Raw genomic sequence first — 20,276 nt, 5'->3', positions numbered from 1 at the left:
AGCTAAGGGATCTGAACTTGTTTGTCACATAGGGTGAGAACCCTAGATTGTCTAGGGTTGTAAGACCCAGAGAGAAGAACCCAGTATTCTGGAGTGTGGGTGTTCTACCTCCCTTACAACAATTTGCCAAGTTGTACAAACTATGGTTCCTAAAGGAATTTCACGTCTTTTTTTTGGCGGGGGGCGGGGGGGGGGAGAGGGGTCTTAATCAGAGAAGCAAATGTTAGCATCTGCTAATGTATTTGTTTCCTTTCCTTGACTCAGGCAGCAAGTGACTCAGGTGAGGGAAGGGGCATATTGTTTGTCTAGTGATGTTAAGTACTGTCACTCTCTCTACCTTGTCAGGATCCCACCTTCATGAGAGGAATTGCGGTCATGGCCAACTCCAGGGCTACCACTGGAGCCCGAGCGCCACAATTAGAGAGCCCGCATGCCACAACTAAAGAGAAGCCTGCACTCCACAACTAGAGAGAAGCCTGCACATGGCAATGAAGATCCCGCGTGCTGCAACTAAGACCCAACACAGCCAAAAAAAAAAAAAAGACAAAAGACATCAGGAGTAGGTACACATGGTAAATGCTTTATTTTCATATTAACATTAAAACATAAAACACAGAACATGAACAGAGATCCCACTGTCCGGTTTTCAAAGCAGGTATAAGGATAGATACAACAAGAAAATATTTTTGAGTCTACTTAACTCCAAACCCTCAAATGGGAAAACAACCTTAGAGCAGGGGTGAGGGAACATGGTGGGGCAGAGTCTGGGTCTACAGAGGTAATCTCTCCTGCCAGGCAGAGGAGAGTGGGGGCAGGGGCAAAGGTTTTTTCCTTTGGAGAAATCAGTCCCAAGAATTTGCTTCTAAAACATCTAAATTTACTAGAGGAATGCAAGGATTGGTAAGACATGAGATTCTTCCAACTTCCCTAGTAATACAAGTCCCTTGGTTCCTACACTTGGGGGGATTAATCAGCATCAGCTGAGTGTACTTCAACATTAGTCAAATCCTAACCCTGCCCTGGGTTCTGCCTCTGCCAAAGACAAAGGCAGCCAGGGCCTGACCACTTGCATCCTCTCTGTTATCATCAGCTGAAACCAGATGAGCTCTGCTTTTTAATTCAAATCCTTTTCTGCCACTGAAGCTCTAGGCCTGGGCAGTCATTCTTAATCATCCACATGTCAAAAGGAACACCTCCTCTAGAAAAGGGGGCTCTTTCCCAGGCTCTGGAAAGCACAACTAGAATGTGGAACTCTGGGGAAATCTACTGCAATAACCCCTTGCTGGTGAGAAATGCTGGAAACAGTTCAGGGGTTGACCAGTCAGAACTGTTTTAAAATAAAAATAATAAAATTTCTACAATTATTTAAGAAAATCATACTGTTAGCCATCCTGCTCCCAAGAACAAGGAGCACACACCTTGAGACATGTTCTGTTGTGGACAACAGTTTAGAAGAGTAGCCTTTAGCAAAGCAAACAGATATAAAGTGAGCCCTCTATGGGAGAAAAGTGCAGCTCCCAAAGTTGGACAATCCAGGGCTGAAATGAAAGCTGGTGGGCATCTCCCTGCAAACCACATAGGCCTCCAACCACTATTATCTTCCTAAGAATAACTGTTTTACTAACAACACTTTTTTTTAAAGTTAGGAAGGGAGGCAAATCAGAGGAACTTGGAATCAAACATCAGTTTCACCTGGGGGAAGGATTTAACCTGGGAATTCTAAACACGCTCAAGAATGGCTCCTCACTCCAAGGGGCTGACTTTATTCAGAGACAAACTCTTTCAAAATGGAAAAGACAAGTCCTTCTTTTGCTTTCAACAGCAGTCGGAGTAGCTTCTCTTTTGTAAGCCTCTCTTGGTTATTAGCCCCTTGCTCCTGATCTCTCATACCAGGAGACTCAAGTAAGAGCTCTGACATATGGCTCATCTTTTCCTAGTGAGAGGGACAAAGAGTGGCCTTCAAAGCATTGGCTTATACAAAACCAATCCTGAGATCCTAAGCTGGCTAGAAAAAAATAGTGAGTCTTCCTCACTGCTCAAACAACTGGTCTCTTTCCTTGACTCCCACAATGTGATGAACTCCGTACACTCAGCATTAGGGAAGGGTCTACAGCTCATCAGCCACCACCATCACTGGGTTTACCAATATCCCAGCACTGCACATCTGAACATTACTGTTCCTGCCACAAAGCAGACCAGATGTGCTCTACCACACACTTCTGTAGGGATGAGACCAAGTTACTAAAAGGTTATCAGCCCGCAAGGTCAGAAATAGATCAAATCCTTTGGAAGATTCTACAGTGTCCTCTTGTGTTCAACTAAAGATTCTCTTGCATCCAGGCTGCATCCAAGCAGCGTCAGGAAGGTAGTCCCTTCAGGAACATACGCATTCCCAAGTCATATAGCTCAAGTGACAAGACCACTCTGGTGGGATGTCACATCCTCTGGAAATGCTTGGTGCACACACATATCCTAAATGACTTCTGGGAGGATACTCTCTGAGGTTCAGCAGAAAGTTTGATCAAAAATATTTATTCTCGGGCTTCCCTGGTGGCGCAGTGGTTGAGAGTCCGCCTGCCGATGCAGGGGAAACGGGTTCGTGCCCCGGTCTGGGAAGATCTCACGTGCCACAGAGCGGCTGGGCCCGTGAGCCATGGCCGCTGGGCCTGTGCGTCCGGAGCCTGTGCTCCGCAACGGGGGAGGCCGCGACGGTGAGAGGCCCACATACCGTAAGAAAAAAAAAGAAATTTATTCTCGGGCTTCACTGGTGGCACAGTGGTTGAGAGTCCGCCTGCCGATGCAGGGGACGTGGGTTCGTGCCCCGGTCCGGGAGGATCCCACGTGCCGCGGAGTGGCTGAGCCCGTGACCCGTGGCCACTGAGCCTACGTGTCTGGAGCCTGTGCTCCGCAACGGGAGAGGCCACAGCGGTGAGAGGCCCGCCTACCACAAAAACAAAACAAAAAAAACCCGCCAAAAAAACCAAAAAAAAAAAAAAAATTATTCTCAACTAAGATTCATGAAGGCTTTTACCCCCAAGAAATGTATAACATGATGGAGTACCAGACACTGACTCTTTTTTTTTTTTTTTTGCGGTACGCAGGCCTCTCCCGTTGCGGAGCACAGGCTCCGGACGCGCAGGCTCAGCGGCCATGGCTCACGAGCCCAGCCGCTCCGCGGCATGTGGGATCTTCCCGGACCAGGGAACGAACCCGTGTCCCCTGCATCGGCAGGCGGACTCTCAACCACTGCGCCACCAGGGAAGCCCGACACTGACTCTTTTGATGGACACTGCCACGATCCCAAAAGTTCTAGGCCACAGACAATAAGCACAGATCTTGCTTAGGGCTGCCAGGTGCTAACAAACAACATTTAACATTAACCAGCAGCATGTCCGACAAGTTTCAAGACCATGGTCACTCCCACCTATGGATGTGGACCATCTTCTCCGTTAAGGTAGCCAAGTAGCTGTTATGGTTCACCTGAAATGGGCAGATGTCCAAGACAGGCTGATCAGCCTGCAGTTCCTGCAGCAACGAGCCACTGCCAGCATCCCACAGCTAAAAAAGAAAAGCAGAGATAAAGGTCAGCTAGGTCCCTTCAATTCAGCTAGGGACTTGCATTCTTTATCATCACATAACTTTGAAAGCACTGCAGAGACAGCATTGCCTGCGGAGCAAAACAGACTGTCCCTAACCTTCACAAGGTGGCACAAAGCCAACACACCTGACATAGGTCATGTATGGCCTTATCTACTAAAATCAGCAATTAGTCTACCTGTGAGTGGATCTGAAAACCAAGCCTAGTATTCACCCCTTCAATCTATGTGCCAAGAACTCTTTTAGGGAAAGAAGGGTCAACAAGACAAAAAGTCCCTGTCTCTGACCTCATGGAACCTATATTCTAACTGGTGCTTTCTTCTCCTTTAAAAAAATTTTTTATTGTGGAAAAAAAAAATTAATAAAAAGTACAATAGTACAATGAGCCATCTATCACCCAGATTACTAAGCTTTTACCATACCTGCTTTATTGATTTTATTTTTTTCTTTGCTGACATCATGTCATTTTACCTTTATATACATAAGTATACATCTCTAAAAAAAAGACATCTTCTTGGGCCTTCCCTCATGGCGCAGTGGTTAAGAATCCACCTGCCAATGCAGGGGACATGGGTTTGAGTCCTGGTCCGGGAAGATCCCACATGCTGCTGAGCAACTAAGCCCGTGCACCACAACTACCGAGTCTGCGCTCTAGAGCCCATGAGCCACAACTACTGAGCTCGCACGCCTAGAGCCCATGCTTCACAAGAGAAGCCACCGCAATGAGAAGCCTGTGCACCGCAATGAAGAGTAGCACCCACTCGCCACAACTAGAGAAAAAAGCCCAGTGTGCAGCAACGAAGACCCAACGCAGCCAAAAAAAGACATCTGCTTTAGTTTCTACTGTACAGCAAAATGAATCAGCTATACATATACATATATCCCCTCTTTTTTGGATTTCCTTCCCGTCTAGGTCACCACAGTGCCTTAAGCAGTTTCCTGTGTTATACAGTATGCCACATAAGGCTCTTTACATTTAAATTAAATTACATAAAATTTTTACAATTAACTTCTTCATTTACATTAACTACTTTCAAGTGTTCACATGGCCCGTGTGACATAATTGGACAGTGCTGCTCTATGGGTTCAAGGACACCACACAGAAGGCATCATGTGTTTCATTTCGCCTAACATCAAGTAGCGCTTTTTTTTAAAGGGTAGCGCTTTTTTTTAAAAGGTTCACAATATGGCCCATGAGACACTATAGCTCACATAAAAAGAGTGAGGTCCATCTAAAGATATTGGTATGGAAAGATATCCAAAACAGGAAGTTAAATGGGAAAGAGCAAACTATAGAGTAGTATGTATCAATGAAGTGTGACTTGTGTAAAAAATAAACTAAGCAACCACACATACACACGTATGAAGATACATGCAATTATGGAGAACTTTGGCTCTTTGCTTTATATAAGTCAGTATAAAAAGCTGACAGACTACTCACCAGGGCAGAATTTGACACTTCATCCCCCGTACACACCAGGATGCCGCCATCATTCTCTGGATTTTGGAAAATGGCACTTTTGGTCAGTAGTTTGCAAGTGGGTCCCCCACGGAATGTTTGTACAGGATGGCAGGAGCAGATTGGCTCTCCAGCATCATCCAGCTTATAGGACATCTCCATGAGTACACTTCGTAAGGTGTTGTGATTTTTATCTATGAGACAGAGAAATCAGTATTGATCCATGGGGATGGTCCAAAGAAATTAGCCAAAGGTTAACTTGGTTACCAGTTAGTTGAGTGGAAAGGGCACAATTTTATCAAACCATCATGAATAGCTACAGAGCAAACATAACAAGAACAAAATAATACATCACAAATGAAATTCAGAACCCTAGGCTAGGATGAAGCAAGTTATCTACAATAGGTTTTTGTATATGAGGGATACAATTCTGAGAATGAGCTAGCCTTTTTAGGAAAAGCACAGTAACTGGCCAGACCTCTGTTTGGGTTTTTGTCTTCCTTAAGGGTTCTGACTACAAGGTTTTTTCCTTCCCCCAGTCAGGACCCCATTAATCCCTGAACTGTACATATGAAGTGAAAGCATATTATTACAGAAGGGGAAACATATACAAGTGGTTCTGCTGGGAGGCAAACAAAAGCTAGAGAACAAAATGGGATCCTCAAGCTTTCTAAAGTCATAGCAAATCCTTGGAGATAGAGGACCTAGATGACTAAAACCAAAAGGGAAAGAAGGGGCCTCCCTGGTGGCGCAGTGGTTGAGAGTCCGCCTGCCGATGCAGGGGATACGGGTTCGTGCCCCGGTCTGGGAGGATCCCATATGCCACGGAGCGGCTGGGCCCGTGAGCCATGGCCGCTGAGCCTGTGCGTCCGGAGCCTGTGCTCCGCAACGGGAGAGGCCACAACAGTGAGAGGCCCGCGTACAGCAAAAAAAAAAAAAGGGGAAAGAAGAGTCTGCTGAAGCAGCTTCTCAGCTCAAACAAAACTTAAAATGCTTAGGTCAATCCCCAACTAGCAGAAGTATGAGCACTTTAATGACTATCTCTTATAAAACATCTGCCTGACCATCAATATAGCTCATCAGGAATTTAGATTCATACCTTTCAGCTAGGAAAAACCAGTGAATTTTAGCATGGTTGGTAGTCAAGGGTTGCAGTCCTGGTTCTGGAGGCCATGAGAAGTTCAGCTGGCTAGGGCCACTACGGTTGTCCATCTACTCTTCACTTACGTTTGTTGGCCCCAAATAAGGAAGAACAGCTAATAGCCTAGAGTCTGGGCTCTCTGCATGACTCCCCTTATCTGGGCCTTTCTTTTAAGTGAAATGAGGGGCAAGTAGAAAACATGAAACTGATCTAAGGGTAGCTCAGTGGCTTCGAGCGCAGGTCTCCTCATTCCACTACTGTCTTAAGTCACAGGGGCTCCTAAAGGGGCTAATTCACTTCCAAGGAGTACCTGGCCAAATATGTCCCAGTTCACACAAGTGAGGAAAGGGAGACAGGCTCTATGGAAGAACTTGGGGCCACTGTCCTCACTGTAGTAGCAAGAGCTATTAGTCTGTGAGGGGCTTACCAGTACCTCCTGAAGGCTAGGACAGGCTCTCCTTTTCTCCCCTCTACCAATCTGCTCCCAAACAAAACAAAGGTCCCACGAGGACATGCCAACAACACTCACCAGGTCTGTAGGTCACAAGACAGTGCCGGGTGCTGCTCTCTGTCTGAAAGTCTATGTAGCCCCCAGGCTCCATGGGCAGCACATGAGGCCAATGAGTAAAGCCCATTTTCAGCTCCCAAAAGGAAGCATTCTCCAAGCTTCCAGCCAACACCCCACCATATGGAAATGCAGCCGAGGCAGCTCTGGGTATGTATGACAGGGATACCAGCGGGCATCTGAAGGGAAAGAAAGGAAATCATGCCTCACCTTCCAATACTTGGATTGCTCCAGACCCCACTACCAGGAGCCCTTGAGGACTTTCCTAACTCTATAGAAAAGGTTAAAAAACTTCTGAGGGTCACTATCCTCTGATAGCTAATAAAACTACCAACCCACTCTGCAGAAACAAAAGAGCATACATATAATATTCCACATTCAGTTTCAGAGGAAGACACCACATGCTCTAAAAGCAACGAGAAAAATGGACTAGGAAATTTAAAAGTACAAGATTACAAACACAAGATCTGATTGGCGTGAAGCTTCTGGAAATGGGGTTAGCCACATACACAAGAAAAGTCAGGAAGGAAATTCAGCTTATACATCTAATAAACTAAAGCTTCCAAGCTGTAGTTGACAGACCCCCTCAATTAAAATCCAGACTAGGGAATTCCCTGGCGGTCCAGTGGTTAGGAATCTGTGCTTTCACTGCTGTGGGCCCAGGTTCGACCACTGGTCAGGGAACTAAGATCCCACAAGCTGTGTGGCACAGCCAAAAAACAAACAAACAAAACAGCCTAATGCAACTACATTTTAATTCAGAAACAGGATTGTTTCTTTAGAGATTTTCTAAATGTCTTTCTTCAATCATATGACCCAGACTGCACGCCAAGAGTTCTCTCAGAAATATTAGCCTACAGACTATGTTCCTATGAACTCGTTTCTGCTGAAGCTGCCAAAGTGATCATGTTGCCTGCTTTGTTTCATTTCCTTGTCATAATGAAGCTAACCTAAGCAAACTAAAACAAAAACGAATACATATTCTTCCCTTGCTATTTGCCGTATTTTATTGTCTACTCTACGTGGATCCTCTACATCGATGGCAGTCGCCTTGTCTGCCTGGACTTCGTATTTGTATCAACTTACATCAGTCACCTTCAGGCCCATGAACCACATCACTGAAGAACGGTTCCACTCAACCCAAATGAAAAGAAAACCCCACAGTGTTGAGGCTAGGTTTCAGTAAACAATTATTACTATAGTGATATCTTTATGTTTAGATTGCTCTACCCGCTTCTAGTACACTCTGAAGAGCCAAAGTGATGCTGGTGGCTACCCATCCTCAGAACCTGGGCCAACTTCACAAACCTCCCAACTCTATGACTGGATTATAAATGGATAAATCATAGTAATATGGTATTCTTAGACCAAGTTGGTTCAGCTGTGGATTAGGGAAGTTTTAAATCACTTTTTATTGGGCTGCTCTTTACTGATCTCTTCCTGTGTGTTAGACATGTGTCTATTAAAGCAAGACTGTGCTAACCATATTTCACAGATGAAGCTCATAACAGGCCAAGAAATGTGACCAAGGTCACACAGCTCATAAATGGTGGAGCTGGGTTCTGAACACAGATCTGATTTCATTTTGGCATGTTGGGTGAATCTGGTTATATTTGGTACCAGAACTTTCTACCATATGAACTATCATGAACACAAACTCTAAGGATCTTACTGATTCTGAAGTGAGAATAGATCAGTGGACTCAGAGAACTGCCCTCTGTTAGGAATTCTGATCAACTGTGAAACACTCTCAAAAGACAGGATTAATACAATAACAGTCTAAGAGAAAGCTGTTACCTACAGGTGGCTCCTTACCTAGCTTTCTGAGGTGCTAACTCCTGGATATGAGAGCTTGTGTTTCGAAGGTCATACAACAGAATTGAACCGTTGACCAATCCAGCATACATGTAATTGTTTTCATCAAGACACCAGCAGCAGCTCCAGACAGGACGTCCAGTATTGTAAGTCTGGACCACAGTATTTGTCTCCAGGCTGTGGAGTTAAAAAAGACTTTTACAACTATGCATTACAAAAATCAAATACAGAAGAAAGATGTAAAGATTATCATTTTAATGATCATCCTTTAAGAACATAACCACACACCAAAACTATCTGGATTCCCAATTTCCCCTAGGGTCTGCCCAGGTAACTCCTTTTAATGCCAAAATATTTGCTCTGGGGGACACAGGTTTTCCTCCTGAGCTATAAGGAAGTAAAAGAATAAATTAAAGGGACAGATAGACAGTACATTCCCTACCCTACCCCTATTACCTTCTCCATAGCTACCTATTACACAGGTAATCAATATTTAATATTGAAAAATTAGAAAACACATATAAGAAAAATAAAAATAAATTATAATCCAATCATCCAGAGGTAGTCATTAATAACACTTTGCTATTTAACCTTTCTTTCTCCCCCTATTTTTCAACACTACTAAAATAAGTCACAGCATATAGATATACATAAAACATAATGGTACATTGATTTTGGGGGTAAAATTAAGCTGAAGCATTCTTGAAAAGTCAAAAGGTATATCAGGCCTGGAGCAGGCATCATGACGTCCCTCAGATTTAGCTGCAGAAATTAAATAAGAAGCCAACTAAGAGACATCTAATCAGAACTACTTTTTTAAAATTAATTTTTATTGGAGTATAGTTGCTTTACAATCTTGTGTTAGTTTCTACTGTACAGCAAAAGGAATCAGCTATACATATACATAGATACCTTCTTTTTCGGATTTCCTTCCCATTTAGGTCACCAGAGAGCACTGAGTAGAGTTTCTTGTGCTATAGAGTAGGTTCTCATTAGTTACCTATTTTATACATAATAGCAATAGTGTATATATGTCAATCCCAATCTCCCAATTCCTCCCACCCCTTTCTTTTCCCCCTTGGTATCCATACATTTGTTCTCTATTTCTGTGTCTCTATTCCTGCTTTGCATATAAGATCATCTACACCATTTTTCTAGATTCCACATATATGTTAATATATTTGTTGTTCTCTTTCTGACTTACTTCACTCCGCATGACAGTCTCTAGGTCTATCCACGTCTCTACAAATGACCCAATTTTGTTTCTTTTTATGGCTGAGTAATATTCCATTGTATATACCTACCACATCTTCTTTATCCATTCCTCTGTTGATGGACATTTAGGTTGCTTCTGTGTCCTGGCTACTGTAAATAGAGCTTCAATGAACACTGGAGTGCATGTGTCTTTTTAAAATAATTAATTAATTAATTAATTGATTGATTGATTGGTTGCATTGGGTCTTTGTTGCTGTGCACGGGCTTTCTCTAGTTGCACTGAGCGGGGGCTACTCTTTGTTGCGGTGCGCTGGCTTCTCATTGCAGTGGCTTCTCTTGCTGTGGAGCACAGGTTCTAGGCGTGAGGGCTTCAGTAGCTGTGGCACATGGGCTCAGTAGTTGTGGGTCACGGGCTCTAGAGTGCAGGCTCAGTAGTCGTGCAACATGGGCTTAGTTGCTCCGCGGCATGTGGGATCTTCCCGGACTAGGGCTCGAACCTGTGTCCCCTGCATTGGCAGGCGGATTCTTAACCACTGCGCCACCAGGGAAGGCCGCAGCATGTGTCTTTTTGAATTATGGTTTCCTCTGGGTGTATGCCCAGTAGTGGGATTGCTGGGTCGTAAGGTAGTTCTATTTTTAGTATTTTAAGGAACCTCCATACTATTCTCCATAGTGGCTGTATCAATTTACATTCCCACCAACACTGCAGGAGGGTTCCCTTTCCCTTTTCTCCACACCCTCTCCAGCATTTACTGTTTGTAGATTTTTTGATGATGGCCATTCTGACCAGTGTGAGGTGATACCTCATTATAGTTTTGATTTGCATTTCTCTAATAATTAGTGATGTTGAGCATCTTTTCATGGTTGGCCATCTATCTGTATGTCTTCTTTGGAGAAATGTCTACTTAGGTCTTCCGTTCATTTTTTGACTGGGTTATTTGTTTTTTTGATATTGAGCTGCATGAGCTGTTTGTGTATTTTGAAGATTAATCCTTTGTCAGCTGCTTCATTTGCAAATATTTTCTCCCATTCTGAGGGTTGTCTTTTTGTCTTGTTTATAGTTTCCTTTGCTGTACAAAAGCTTTTAAGTTTAATTAGGTCCCTTTTGTTTGTTTTTATTCTCATTACTCTAGGCAGTGAGTCAAAAAAGATCTTGCGGGCTTCCCTGGTGGCACAGTGGTTGAGAGACCACCTTTCGATGCAGGGGACACGGGTTCGTGCCCCGGTCCAGGAAGATCCCACGTGCCGCGGAGTGGCTAGGCCCGTGAGCCATGGCCGCTGAGCCTGCGCATCTGGAGCCTGTGCTCCACAACGGGAGAGGCCACAACAGTGAGAGGCCCATGTACCGCCAAAAAAAAAATCTTGCTGTGATTTATGTCAAAGAGTGTTCTGCCTATGTTTTTTTTTTAAAATAAGTTTATTTATTTACTTATTTATTTTTGGCTGCATTGGGGTTTGTTGCTGCACATGGGCTTTCTCTAGTTGCAGTGAGCAGGGGCTACTCTTTGTTGCGGTGTGTGGGCTTCTCATTGCGGTGGCTTTTCTTGTTGTGGAGCACAGGCTCTAGGTGTGCGGGCTCAGTAGTCGTGGCATGCGGGCTCTAGAGCACAGCCTCATTAGTTGTGGTGCATGGGCTTAGTTGCTCCATGGCATGTGGGATCTTCCTGGACCACGGCTCGAACCCATATCCCCTGCATTGGCAGGCAGATTCTTATGCGCCCCCAGGGTAGTCCTCTGCCTATGTTTTCCTCTAAGAGTTTTAAAGTGTCTGGCCTTAAATTTAAGTCTTTAATCCATTTTGAGTTTATTTTTGTGTATGGTGTTAGGGAGTGTTCTAATTTCATTCTTTTACATATAGCTGTTCAGTTTTCCCAGCAACACTTATTGAAGAGGCTGTCTTTTCTCCATTGTATATTCTTGCCTCCTTTGTCATAGATTAGGTGGCCCTAGGTGCGTGGGTTAGAACTACTTTCTAAAAGATAAAGGCATGGAGCACACTCAGATCTGGTTCAGGGTACTTGCAGAGCATGTGAGAGATAAAATGTAGTAACTGAGGGTTACTATGATGAGAGCAGTCATCATAGCACCCAGGACAATGAGCTCCTGGTAGGTATTTCTGTCAGGCACAATCCGGGAACAGACAAGGAATAAGCAGTCCCAAGCTAGTATGGTGACTCCACGGTGTCAGTACCAAGGCTCCCTCCATATTGTCATTCTACCAACTCTAGGGTGTTACTCTCACCTGCATGACTTAAGATATATTTTGTAACATATATAATTTTAAAGAAATGGAACACCACACGTTCTGTTTTGTCACCAGCTGTGTCCACTTTTTAAAGCAATACATTTTAAATTCAATGAAGTTGGATCTGAGAAGACAATGCCTTAGACATCTCCCATCCCACCCCCACAAAAGCCAAGGTCATCATAACACAGATGACTAATTTCCACACTATTCAACCCTAGGCAACCCAGGGCCCATCTTCCCCACAAAGCACTCACCTGGTCAGTTTAATAGTGTTGTCTAGGGAAGCAGAGAGAAGTAAGCCTTTGGATCGACTGCTGAAAGCCAGTCCACGTATCTGTTTGCCATGCATGGGAATATACTGACTGCTTTTCATGTTGGCAGTACTCAATATCTTAACACCAAAGCCTGCCAAAGACACGAGAGAGTGAAACAGATCACTGAAAGTCAATTTAGGGCAAAGCAAGCTACCATTTCAAGTAGGTCCTTTCTTCACCTTTCTTGGCATGTCTCTGGGAAAAAGCTAGTCGAACAAAGAAAATAAAAATTCCCCGGGGTTCTAATTTATTTTAAAAAACACATTCCATCCCAAATATCTATCAATAAGCGAATGATAAACCATTGTATATACATACAATGGAATACTACCCGACAATAAAAAGAAATGAACTACTGATAGACACAAAAATATGGATAATCTTAAAAAAGTTATGTTGAAAAAAGCCAGACAAAAAAAGAGTAACACTGTATGGCTCCATTTATGTAAAATTCTAGAAAATATAAACTGATCTATCATGACAGAACGTGGTTGCCTGGGGATGGGGAGAGGAGGGAGGGATAGGTGGATGATGGATTACAAAAGGGCTTGAGCAAACTTTCAGGGTGATAGATATGTTCATTATCTTAACTGTGGTGATGGTTTCAGGAATGTATACATATATCAACACTCACCAAATGGTATACCACATTAAGTATGTGCAGTTTATTGCACATCAATTATACTTTAATAATAAAGCTGTTGGGGGAGAGAGAGAGAGAAAGACACTATTCCACCTGAACCAGATACTCAAGATGTAGAATAGATAGTGAACAAAAAAGAATGGAGATAGGGCTTCCCTGGTGGCGCAGTGATTGAGAGTCCGCCTGCCGATGCAGGGGACGTGGGTTTGTAACCCCGGTCCGGAAAGATCCCACATGCCGCGGAGCGGCTGGGCCCGCGAGCCATGGCCGCTGAGCCTGCACGTCCGGAGCCTGTGCTCCGCAACGGGAGAGGCCACAACAGTGAGAGGCCCGCGTACCGCAAAAAAAAAAAAGAATGGAGATAAGTAATTTCTCTGTCAGGTGGTCAAGATATGTTACATTTTTCTGAAACTGAATGAAAACAGATGACATCAAGTATGCTAATCAATGTATATCATTCCAAGAGAGGAAAAGAAAGCCAAAAACTTGTCCTTTTAAATTTATTTGTTACTCTGTTCTCTTATCAGGCTATGATAATACATTTATTTTTACCAAGTATCTATTTTACCTGAGTTATACACAAACAAAATTTGTCAAATCCTAGATTCAAGATCACACTTCTGCTTCACTAGGGGAAAAAGTGAGAGAAAGTTTACTGTGTTTTCTCCTGAAACAGAATTAGGAGAGCCAGAAAAACAAACACAGAAACTACAGGCTTTAAATCAACAAGGGAACATGAGTATTTGCCTAGTTAATCATTAAAGGAAACAAGAGGAAATTAGCATCATCAGTCTACCAGGAAGAGCTAGCTGTGCAGTATGGAATAGACACATTAAGAAATAAAGGAACAGATCGCACCCAATTTGGGGAAACAACTGGAAGAAATAAGTATTTTTCCAATTAATGGGGAAGGTTTTATATGATGATAAATCTTTTTATTAAAATTTTGAATGGGGGGCTTCCCTGGTGGCACAGTGGTTTAGAGTCTGCCTGCCAATGCAGGGGACACGGGTTCGTGCGCCGGTCTGGGAAGATCCCACATGCGCGGAGTGGCTGGGCCCATGAGCCATGGCCACTGAGCCTGCGCGTCCGGAGCCTGTGCTCCGCAACGGGAGAGGCCACAGCAGTGAGAGGCCCGCATACCGCCAAAAAAAAAAAAAAAAAAAAAAGAATGGGATATAGGAACATTATAAACAATCCTTTTACTTTCCTCTCAATTGGAGCCTCCTGATAGCTTCTCAACTCATAGGTAATATTAGTGAATAGAGAAATATAAGATAATCTAGGGATTCCACCACCAATCCCATATATACCTAAGTGTGGGGGACATAGTTTTGAAGCATTTGAATGTAACTTCTAAGTCGGGGGACAGGAAATCAGGCTGAAGCAAAGGGACCTGACAGTCGACAGAAACCATATGCTGAAGACAGCAGGAAAAACATCTACAACACTGGGCATGTGAGATTTGGTTTTCAACATTAAGACAACCTAAAATTAAGCTTGAAAAGCACACAAAAAAGATAAAAGCAGTATAATATTAATAAAATAATAATGTTCCCAAATTCTGTTATTTGGAATTTGTCAATTTGAACACTACTGAAAATAAGCATTAAATCTTGTTTTAACTTGAATTAGAGCTTGCGGTAGTGTTTTTTCCAATATTTCTAGTCTAAAATGAACCTGTACTTTAGTGGGACATACAAGAATGATGTTCTTATCCTTGGACAACCCACACTTCTAAGTATATCTTCTCTCACTTTACCATGGTTCAGTATCTCTACCCTTTTGGTGAACAAATTTACAGAATGACGTCAACAGACAGTACAGACATCTTTGCAGTACCCTGAAGTATCTGTATTAACAGGAAAGTGACTAGGAAAAAGTGATTTGGTGGGCTGTGGACAGTGTTCACCTACTAGTGAGTCCTGGATTCTTCAAGAAGGGAGGAGAGAAATAGAGTCCAATAATGAACATAAAAACTGAGGTTCTGGGGACTTCCCTGGTGGCGCAGTGGTTAAGAATCCGCCTGCCAACGCAGGCAACACGGGTTCGAACCCTGGTCTGTGAAGATCCCACATGCCGCGGAGCAACTAAGCCTGTGTGCCACAACTACGGAGCCTGCACTCTAGAGCCCACAAGCTACAACTACTGAAGCCTGCGTGCCTAGAGCCCGTGCTCTGCAGCAAGAGAAGCCACTGCATCTCTTAAGCCCATGTACCACGATGAAGAGTAACCCCCTCTCGCCGCAACTAGAGAAAGCCCAAGCGCAGCGACGAAGACCCAACGCAGCCAAAAAATAAATAAATAAATGTTCCTTAAAAAACAAAACAAAACAAAAAAAACACCTGAGGTTCTGGACTATTCACCTGGAAGGAAGGAGGCCTGAGGAGAAGGCTGTGATACTACCAGGCAGCTCAGAGCATCATAGTATGTCATGACTCGGCAGTTTCCTGTTTGAGACACTGTGAATGTCTTCTGGAAATGGTACTTGTGTTGGCTCTGGCTGGAGGACAGGCTGCTTAGGAAACGTGCTTGGGAACTCCCGGTCAGCTGTGAAATCTGACCCTGATGCTGCACAATAAGTTTTTTCAAGTCCTAAAACGCAAAAGATTTTGTAAATGTGAAGCTTTTTCATTTGGTATTCCCCTCATACACAATTCCTTGATCTAATACAAGAATATTTCTTATCCTTTACAAGAAAATGTTAACATGAATCCTAAAGAACTGCTGCGGTTTTCACAGAATTTCAACAAGCAATTGAAATAGGGAGAGCATGGAATCATAAAGCAATGAAAGTCCTAAATGGTCATTTTGTCTGTTTAATTCTCATTTAATTGGTAGATTCAAGGAAGTGAAATGACTTAAACAAGTTTTGATTATCAGGTGGCTGTTCGATTTTTTTTAAATTCACACTGCAGGGACTTCCCTGGTGGTGCAGTGGTTGAGAGTCCGCCTGCCGATGCAGGGGACGCGGGTTCGTGCCCTGGTCCGGGAGGATCCCACGTGCCGCGGAGCGGCTGGGCCCGTGAGCCATGGGCGCTGAGCCTGCACGTCCGGAGCCTGTACTCCACAGCGGGAGAGGCCGCAACAGTGAGAGGCCCGCGTACCGCAAAAAAAAAAAAAAACAAAAAACACACTGCAGTAGAATTCATCATAAAGCATGTTATATAAGCCCTAATCAGAAATAAAGAGTTGATCATGTTTACTTTCTGAAAAACCTGGTAAATCCTATTCGTATATGAGATGAAACTAAATAATACTTAGATGCCTTCTTAATTCCTACTCCAAAAGTTCTTTGGATTAGAGAAGGCAAACTTACCTGAACACGACTCTGAAGCTTAGTGCATTCCTCAGTGAGGACTTGAAGCTGGAGCCGGCACTGTGCCGATTCTAACTCAGCCTTCTTCCTTAGCATCTGCTCCTTTTCTAAGGAACTAGAGGGGGAAAGCCAGCAACAGGTGGAGATTAGAAAGGCTAGAGAAGACTTCTCATCAAGATGACATAGTAAATTCATGCTATGATATACACTTCGCTGTAAATATGTCATGATAGTGAATAAAATATAACAAGTGAAAAATCTCTCAAGCCCAGAAACACTACAGAAAAGTATCATGCAGGGCTGAACTCATGAGCCTACTGGGGTGGGTCTCAGTGTTGAAGTAGGCAGTGATGACCAGGAATCTGGCTCTTACTAGGGATGGGGACCTAAAATGCAAAATGAGGGATTACAGCCAAGCTCACTGCTTGAGTTAGAGCCAAATTATAAAAGAGTAAAAACGACCTGTTAAAAGACCAAGGTTATCTACTGGATAAAAAGAAAATAAGGTACTGGTTGTTCATCAGATATTCAAATTAAAGAACACTATAAAAAGAGGCTGGGGGCTTCCCTGGTGGCACAGTGGTTGAGAGTCCGCCTGCCGATGCAGGGGACACGGGTTCGTGCCCCAGTCCGGGAGGATCCCACGTGCCGCGGAGTGGCTGGGCCCGTGAGCCATGGTTGCTGAGCCTGCGCGTCTGGAGCCTGTGCTCCGCGACGGGAGAGGCCACAACAGTGAGAGGCCCGCATACCGCGAAAAAAAAAAAAAAAAAAAAAAAAAAAGAGGCTGGACTTCCCTGGTGGCACAGTGGTTAGAAATCTGTCTGCCAGTGCAGGGCACATGGGTTCGAGCCCTGGTCTGGGAAGATCCCACATGCCACGGAGCAACTAAGCCCATGTGCCACAACTACTGAGCCTGCGCTCTGGAGCCCATGTGCCACAACTACTGAAGCCCATGCTCCACAACAAGAGAAGCCACCGCAGTGAGAAGCCCGCACACCACAACAAAGAGTACACCCCCCAGAGAAAGCCTGCGTGCAGCAACAAAGACCCAGTGCAGCCAAAAATAAATAAGTAAATTAATTAATTAATAAAAAAGAGGCTTAAGTTAAAAAGATAGAAAGTATACACTAGGCAAATGTTAAAAAAAGACTGATTAGAATTAAAAAGGATGAATAGGCACAAAGAGGAACAATGTGTAATGAAAGGACACATTCACCAGGAATAAAATTCATAAATCTGAATGTTTCAAAATATGAAATGCAAAAAAAGAGATTTCCACTTCAATGAGATAGGAGAGAAAAAAAGATGAAAATTAGAAAGGAAGGGATAAAGTGGCTCTTATAATTCAAGAGAACCCACAAACTATTAGAGTTCAGCAAGGCTGCTGTAGTCAAGATCAAGAAAATTAGAACAATAGCATTCCCCATATACCAGATAACTGACTAGTAAATATAACAGAAAAAAATTCATTCGAAATAGCATTCTAACAACAGCAACCTAGGAATAAACTTAAGGCCTTTAAGAAGCAAAATACAGTTATAAAAGATACAAAGGAAACGGAATAAGTGAAAGGATATTATATAATGTTCACAGCTGGAAAGACTAAATTGAAGTACTGGTGCAAGAATTAACAAACAGACCCCAGAACAACAGAGTAGTCTACTCATAATATAGAAACTTAATTTAGGATAGAGGTAGCAATGGAAATCTATATAGAAAGAATATTTCTATATAAATTTTTATTTATTAATTTAAAATTATTTATTAGTTTTTAAATGATTAATTTTAACAATTAATACAATTGTGGTTATCCATAAAACTAGATTTTAGGTAGACTAAAAACTAGTGTAAAAACTAAAACTTTTAAAGACATTTAAAAGGGGCTTCCCTGGTGGCACAGTGGTTAAGAATCCGCCTGCCAGTGCAGGGGACACGGGTTCAAGCCCTGGTCCAGGAAGATCCCACACGACACACAGCAACTAAGCCCATGTGCCACAACTACTGAGCCCGTTCACCTAGAGCCCATGCTCCGCAACAAGAGAAGGTGCCGCAATGAGAAGCCCGCGCACCGGAACGAAGAGTAGCCCTCGCGTGCCACAACTAGAGAAAGCCCACACGCAGCAACAAAGACCCAACGCAGCCAAAAGAAAAAATTTATTAAAAAAAGAAAAAAGACATTTGGGGGCTTCCCTGGTGGCGCAGTGGTTGAGAGTCCGCCTGCTGATGCAGGGGACACGGGTTCGTGCCCCGGTCCGGGAAGATCCCACATGCCGTGGAGCAGCTGGGCCCGTGAGCCATGGCCGCTGAGCCTGTGCGTCTGGAGCGTGTGCTCCGCAATGGAAGAGGCCACAACAGTGAGAGGCCTGCGTACCCCGTCCCCCCCCAAAAAAAGACATTTAAAAGAAGATATAATGTCTCCATTATTCTAATGTAGTAGGGACAAAAACAAGAGACTGATAAATGACTACATTAAAACTAAAAACTTGTGTTCAACAAAAGATACAATAGACAAGTTAAAGAGACAAACCATAAACTAGAAGATGACGTTTGCAACGTATACAACCAACAAAGAGTTGGTATAAGGAAAACAACTATAAATCAGTAAGAAACAATATATTTTGTTCAATATAAATGAGCAAAATATTTGAGCACAATGTATAGAAAAGTAGGTTCAACTGCAATTGAGGAAAAGCAAATTTAAGTAAATACTACTTCACTCCATGAAACTGGCAAAAATTAAGTCTGATAATATAAAGTAGATGAGGGTATGAAAAAAAATGAGAAATCTCTTACACTGCTGCTGGTATATACTGGAATAGCCTCTTGGAAGAGCAATTTGACAATATCTAGTAAAGTTGAAATTACATATACACTATGATAAAGCAAATCCACTTCTAGACCTAAAGAAACTCACCTATCTCTCTGCAGCATGGCTTATATTAACAAAAACTGGAAACCACCTAACTGTCCACCAATACGAAATACATATAGGTAAACTCTAATTAGAGAAATAGAATATTATATAGAAATTAAAATGAATCAACTAGAGCTACATATATCAGCTAGGATATGTGCCTCAGAGTATTAAGCAAAAATCAAGTCTGATTAAGTATATCTTTGTACATAACCTTAATCATTTCTTTAGAAAAAACGCCTGAAGCAGAATTACTTTTAGACTTCTGAAACATATTGCCAAAGGCCTCTCTAAATGTTTGTGCCCGTGTACATTTTTACCAGTAATACATGAGCGAACCCACATCCCTGTAGTCTCTCAGTGCAGGTTCTTTTAATTTTTTTTTGGCTGTGCTGAGAGGCATGTGGGATCTTAGTTCCCTGACCAGGAATCGAACCTGTGCCCCTTGCAGTGGAAGCGTGCAGTGTTAACCACTGGACTGCTAGGGAAGTCCAGTGCAGGTATTTTTAATCTTTAATGTTCTTAGAGCATATTTTATAAGTAGTGTTATTAGCATTTGTTCATGGGCTTCCCAAATCTTGATAATTTCTTGCATTGTACGACAAGTGCAAAGCTTCAGTTATGAGACTTCTTTGCAGAGTACTGTTGCAGGAGGGCTTAGGGACACAAGAAACAAAAATCCTCAGTTTTTAAAAAGTATCATTAAGTCTATTCTAGTGACGAGATTGAGACTTGCGAGTGTGTTCTAGATGACCATGAATTGGCTACAAAGAGTAAGACAGAGGATTCCCTGATTCAGTGTTCACAGTACTTAGCAGCAGAGGCAGGCAGTAAATGTAATCCCTAGGGAAGAATCTGGACAGGCTACAAAAAATCCAGGCTATCTTTCTGATTGGGTCTGTTTCCCAGCCTAGGTGTGAGGTATTACTGTATGGCTAAAGGTTTCTCTATGACTTTTTTTTTTTAAATTCATTATTTATTTTTGGTTGCATTGGGTCGGTTGCTGTGTGCGGGCTTTCTCTAGCTGCAGTGAGCAGGGGCTACTC

General features: G+C 43.0%; 1 protein-coding gene across 4 annotated transcripts in view; it reads right to left on the bottom strand.

The window, feature by feature from the left end:
• Positions 1-559: 559 nt before the first annotated feature.
• RFWD3 (ring finger and WD repeat domain 3) overlaps positions 560-20,276 on the bottom strand; it is a 43,016-nt gene continuing 23,299 nt past the window's right edge. For all 4 annotated transcript variants that reach the window (XM_082606967.1, XM_082606966.1, XM_082606965.1 and 1 more), the window contains exons 7-13: positions 16,317-16,431; positions 15,364-15,592; positions 12,295-12,445; positions 8,578-8,754; positions 6,727-6,941; positions 5,039-5,250; positions 560-3,558 (exon numbers count right to left, since the gene is read on the bottom strand). In XM_082606967.1, coding sequence (XP_082463093.1) covers positions 3,415-3,558; positions 5,039-5,250; positions 6,727-6,941; positions 8,578-8,754; positions 12,295-12,445; positions 15,364-15,592; positions 16,317-16,431 — 1,243 coding nt within the window. In that variant the 3' untranslated portion in view covers positions 560-3,414. The remainder of the gene's footprint in view (positions 3,559-5,038; positions 5,251-6,726; positions 6,942-8,577; positions 8,755-12,294; positions 12,446-15,363; positions 15,593-16,316; positions 16,432-20,276) is intronic.

Source organism: Mesoplodon mirus, assembly GCF_964341445.2.
Source record: "Mesoplodon mirus genome assembly, chromosome: 19".
Classification (NCBI taxonomy): domain Eukaryota; kingdom Metazoa; phylum Chordata; class Mammalia; order Artiodactyla; family Ziphiidae; genus Mesoplodon; species Mesoplodon mirus.
The sequence above is the reverse complement of the archived record's forward strand: the minus strand, read 5'-3'. Positions and strand labels throughout refer to the sequence as shown.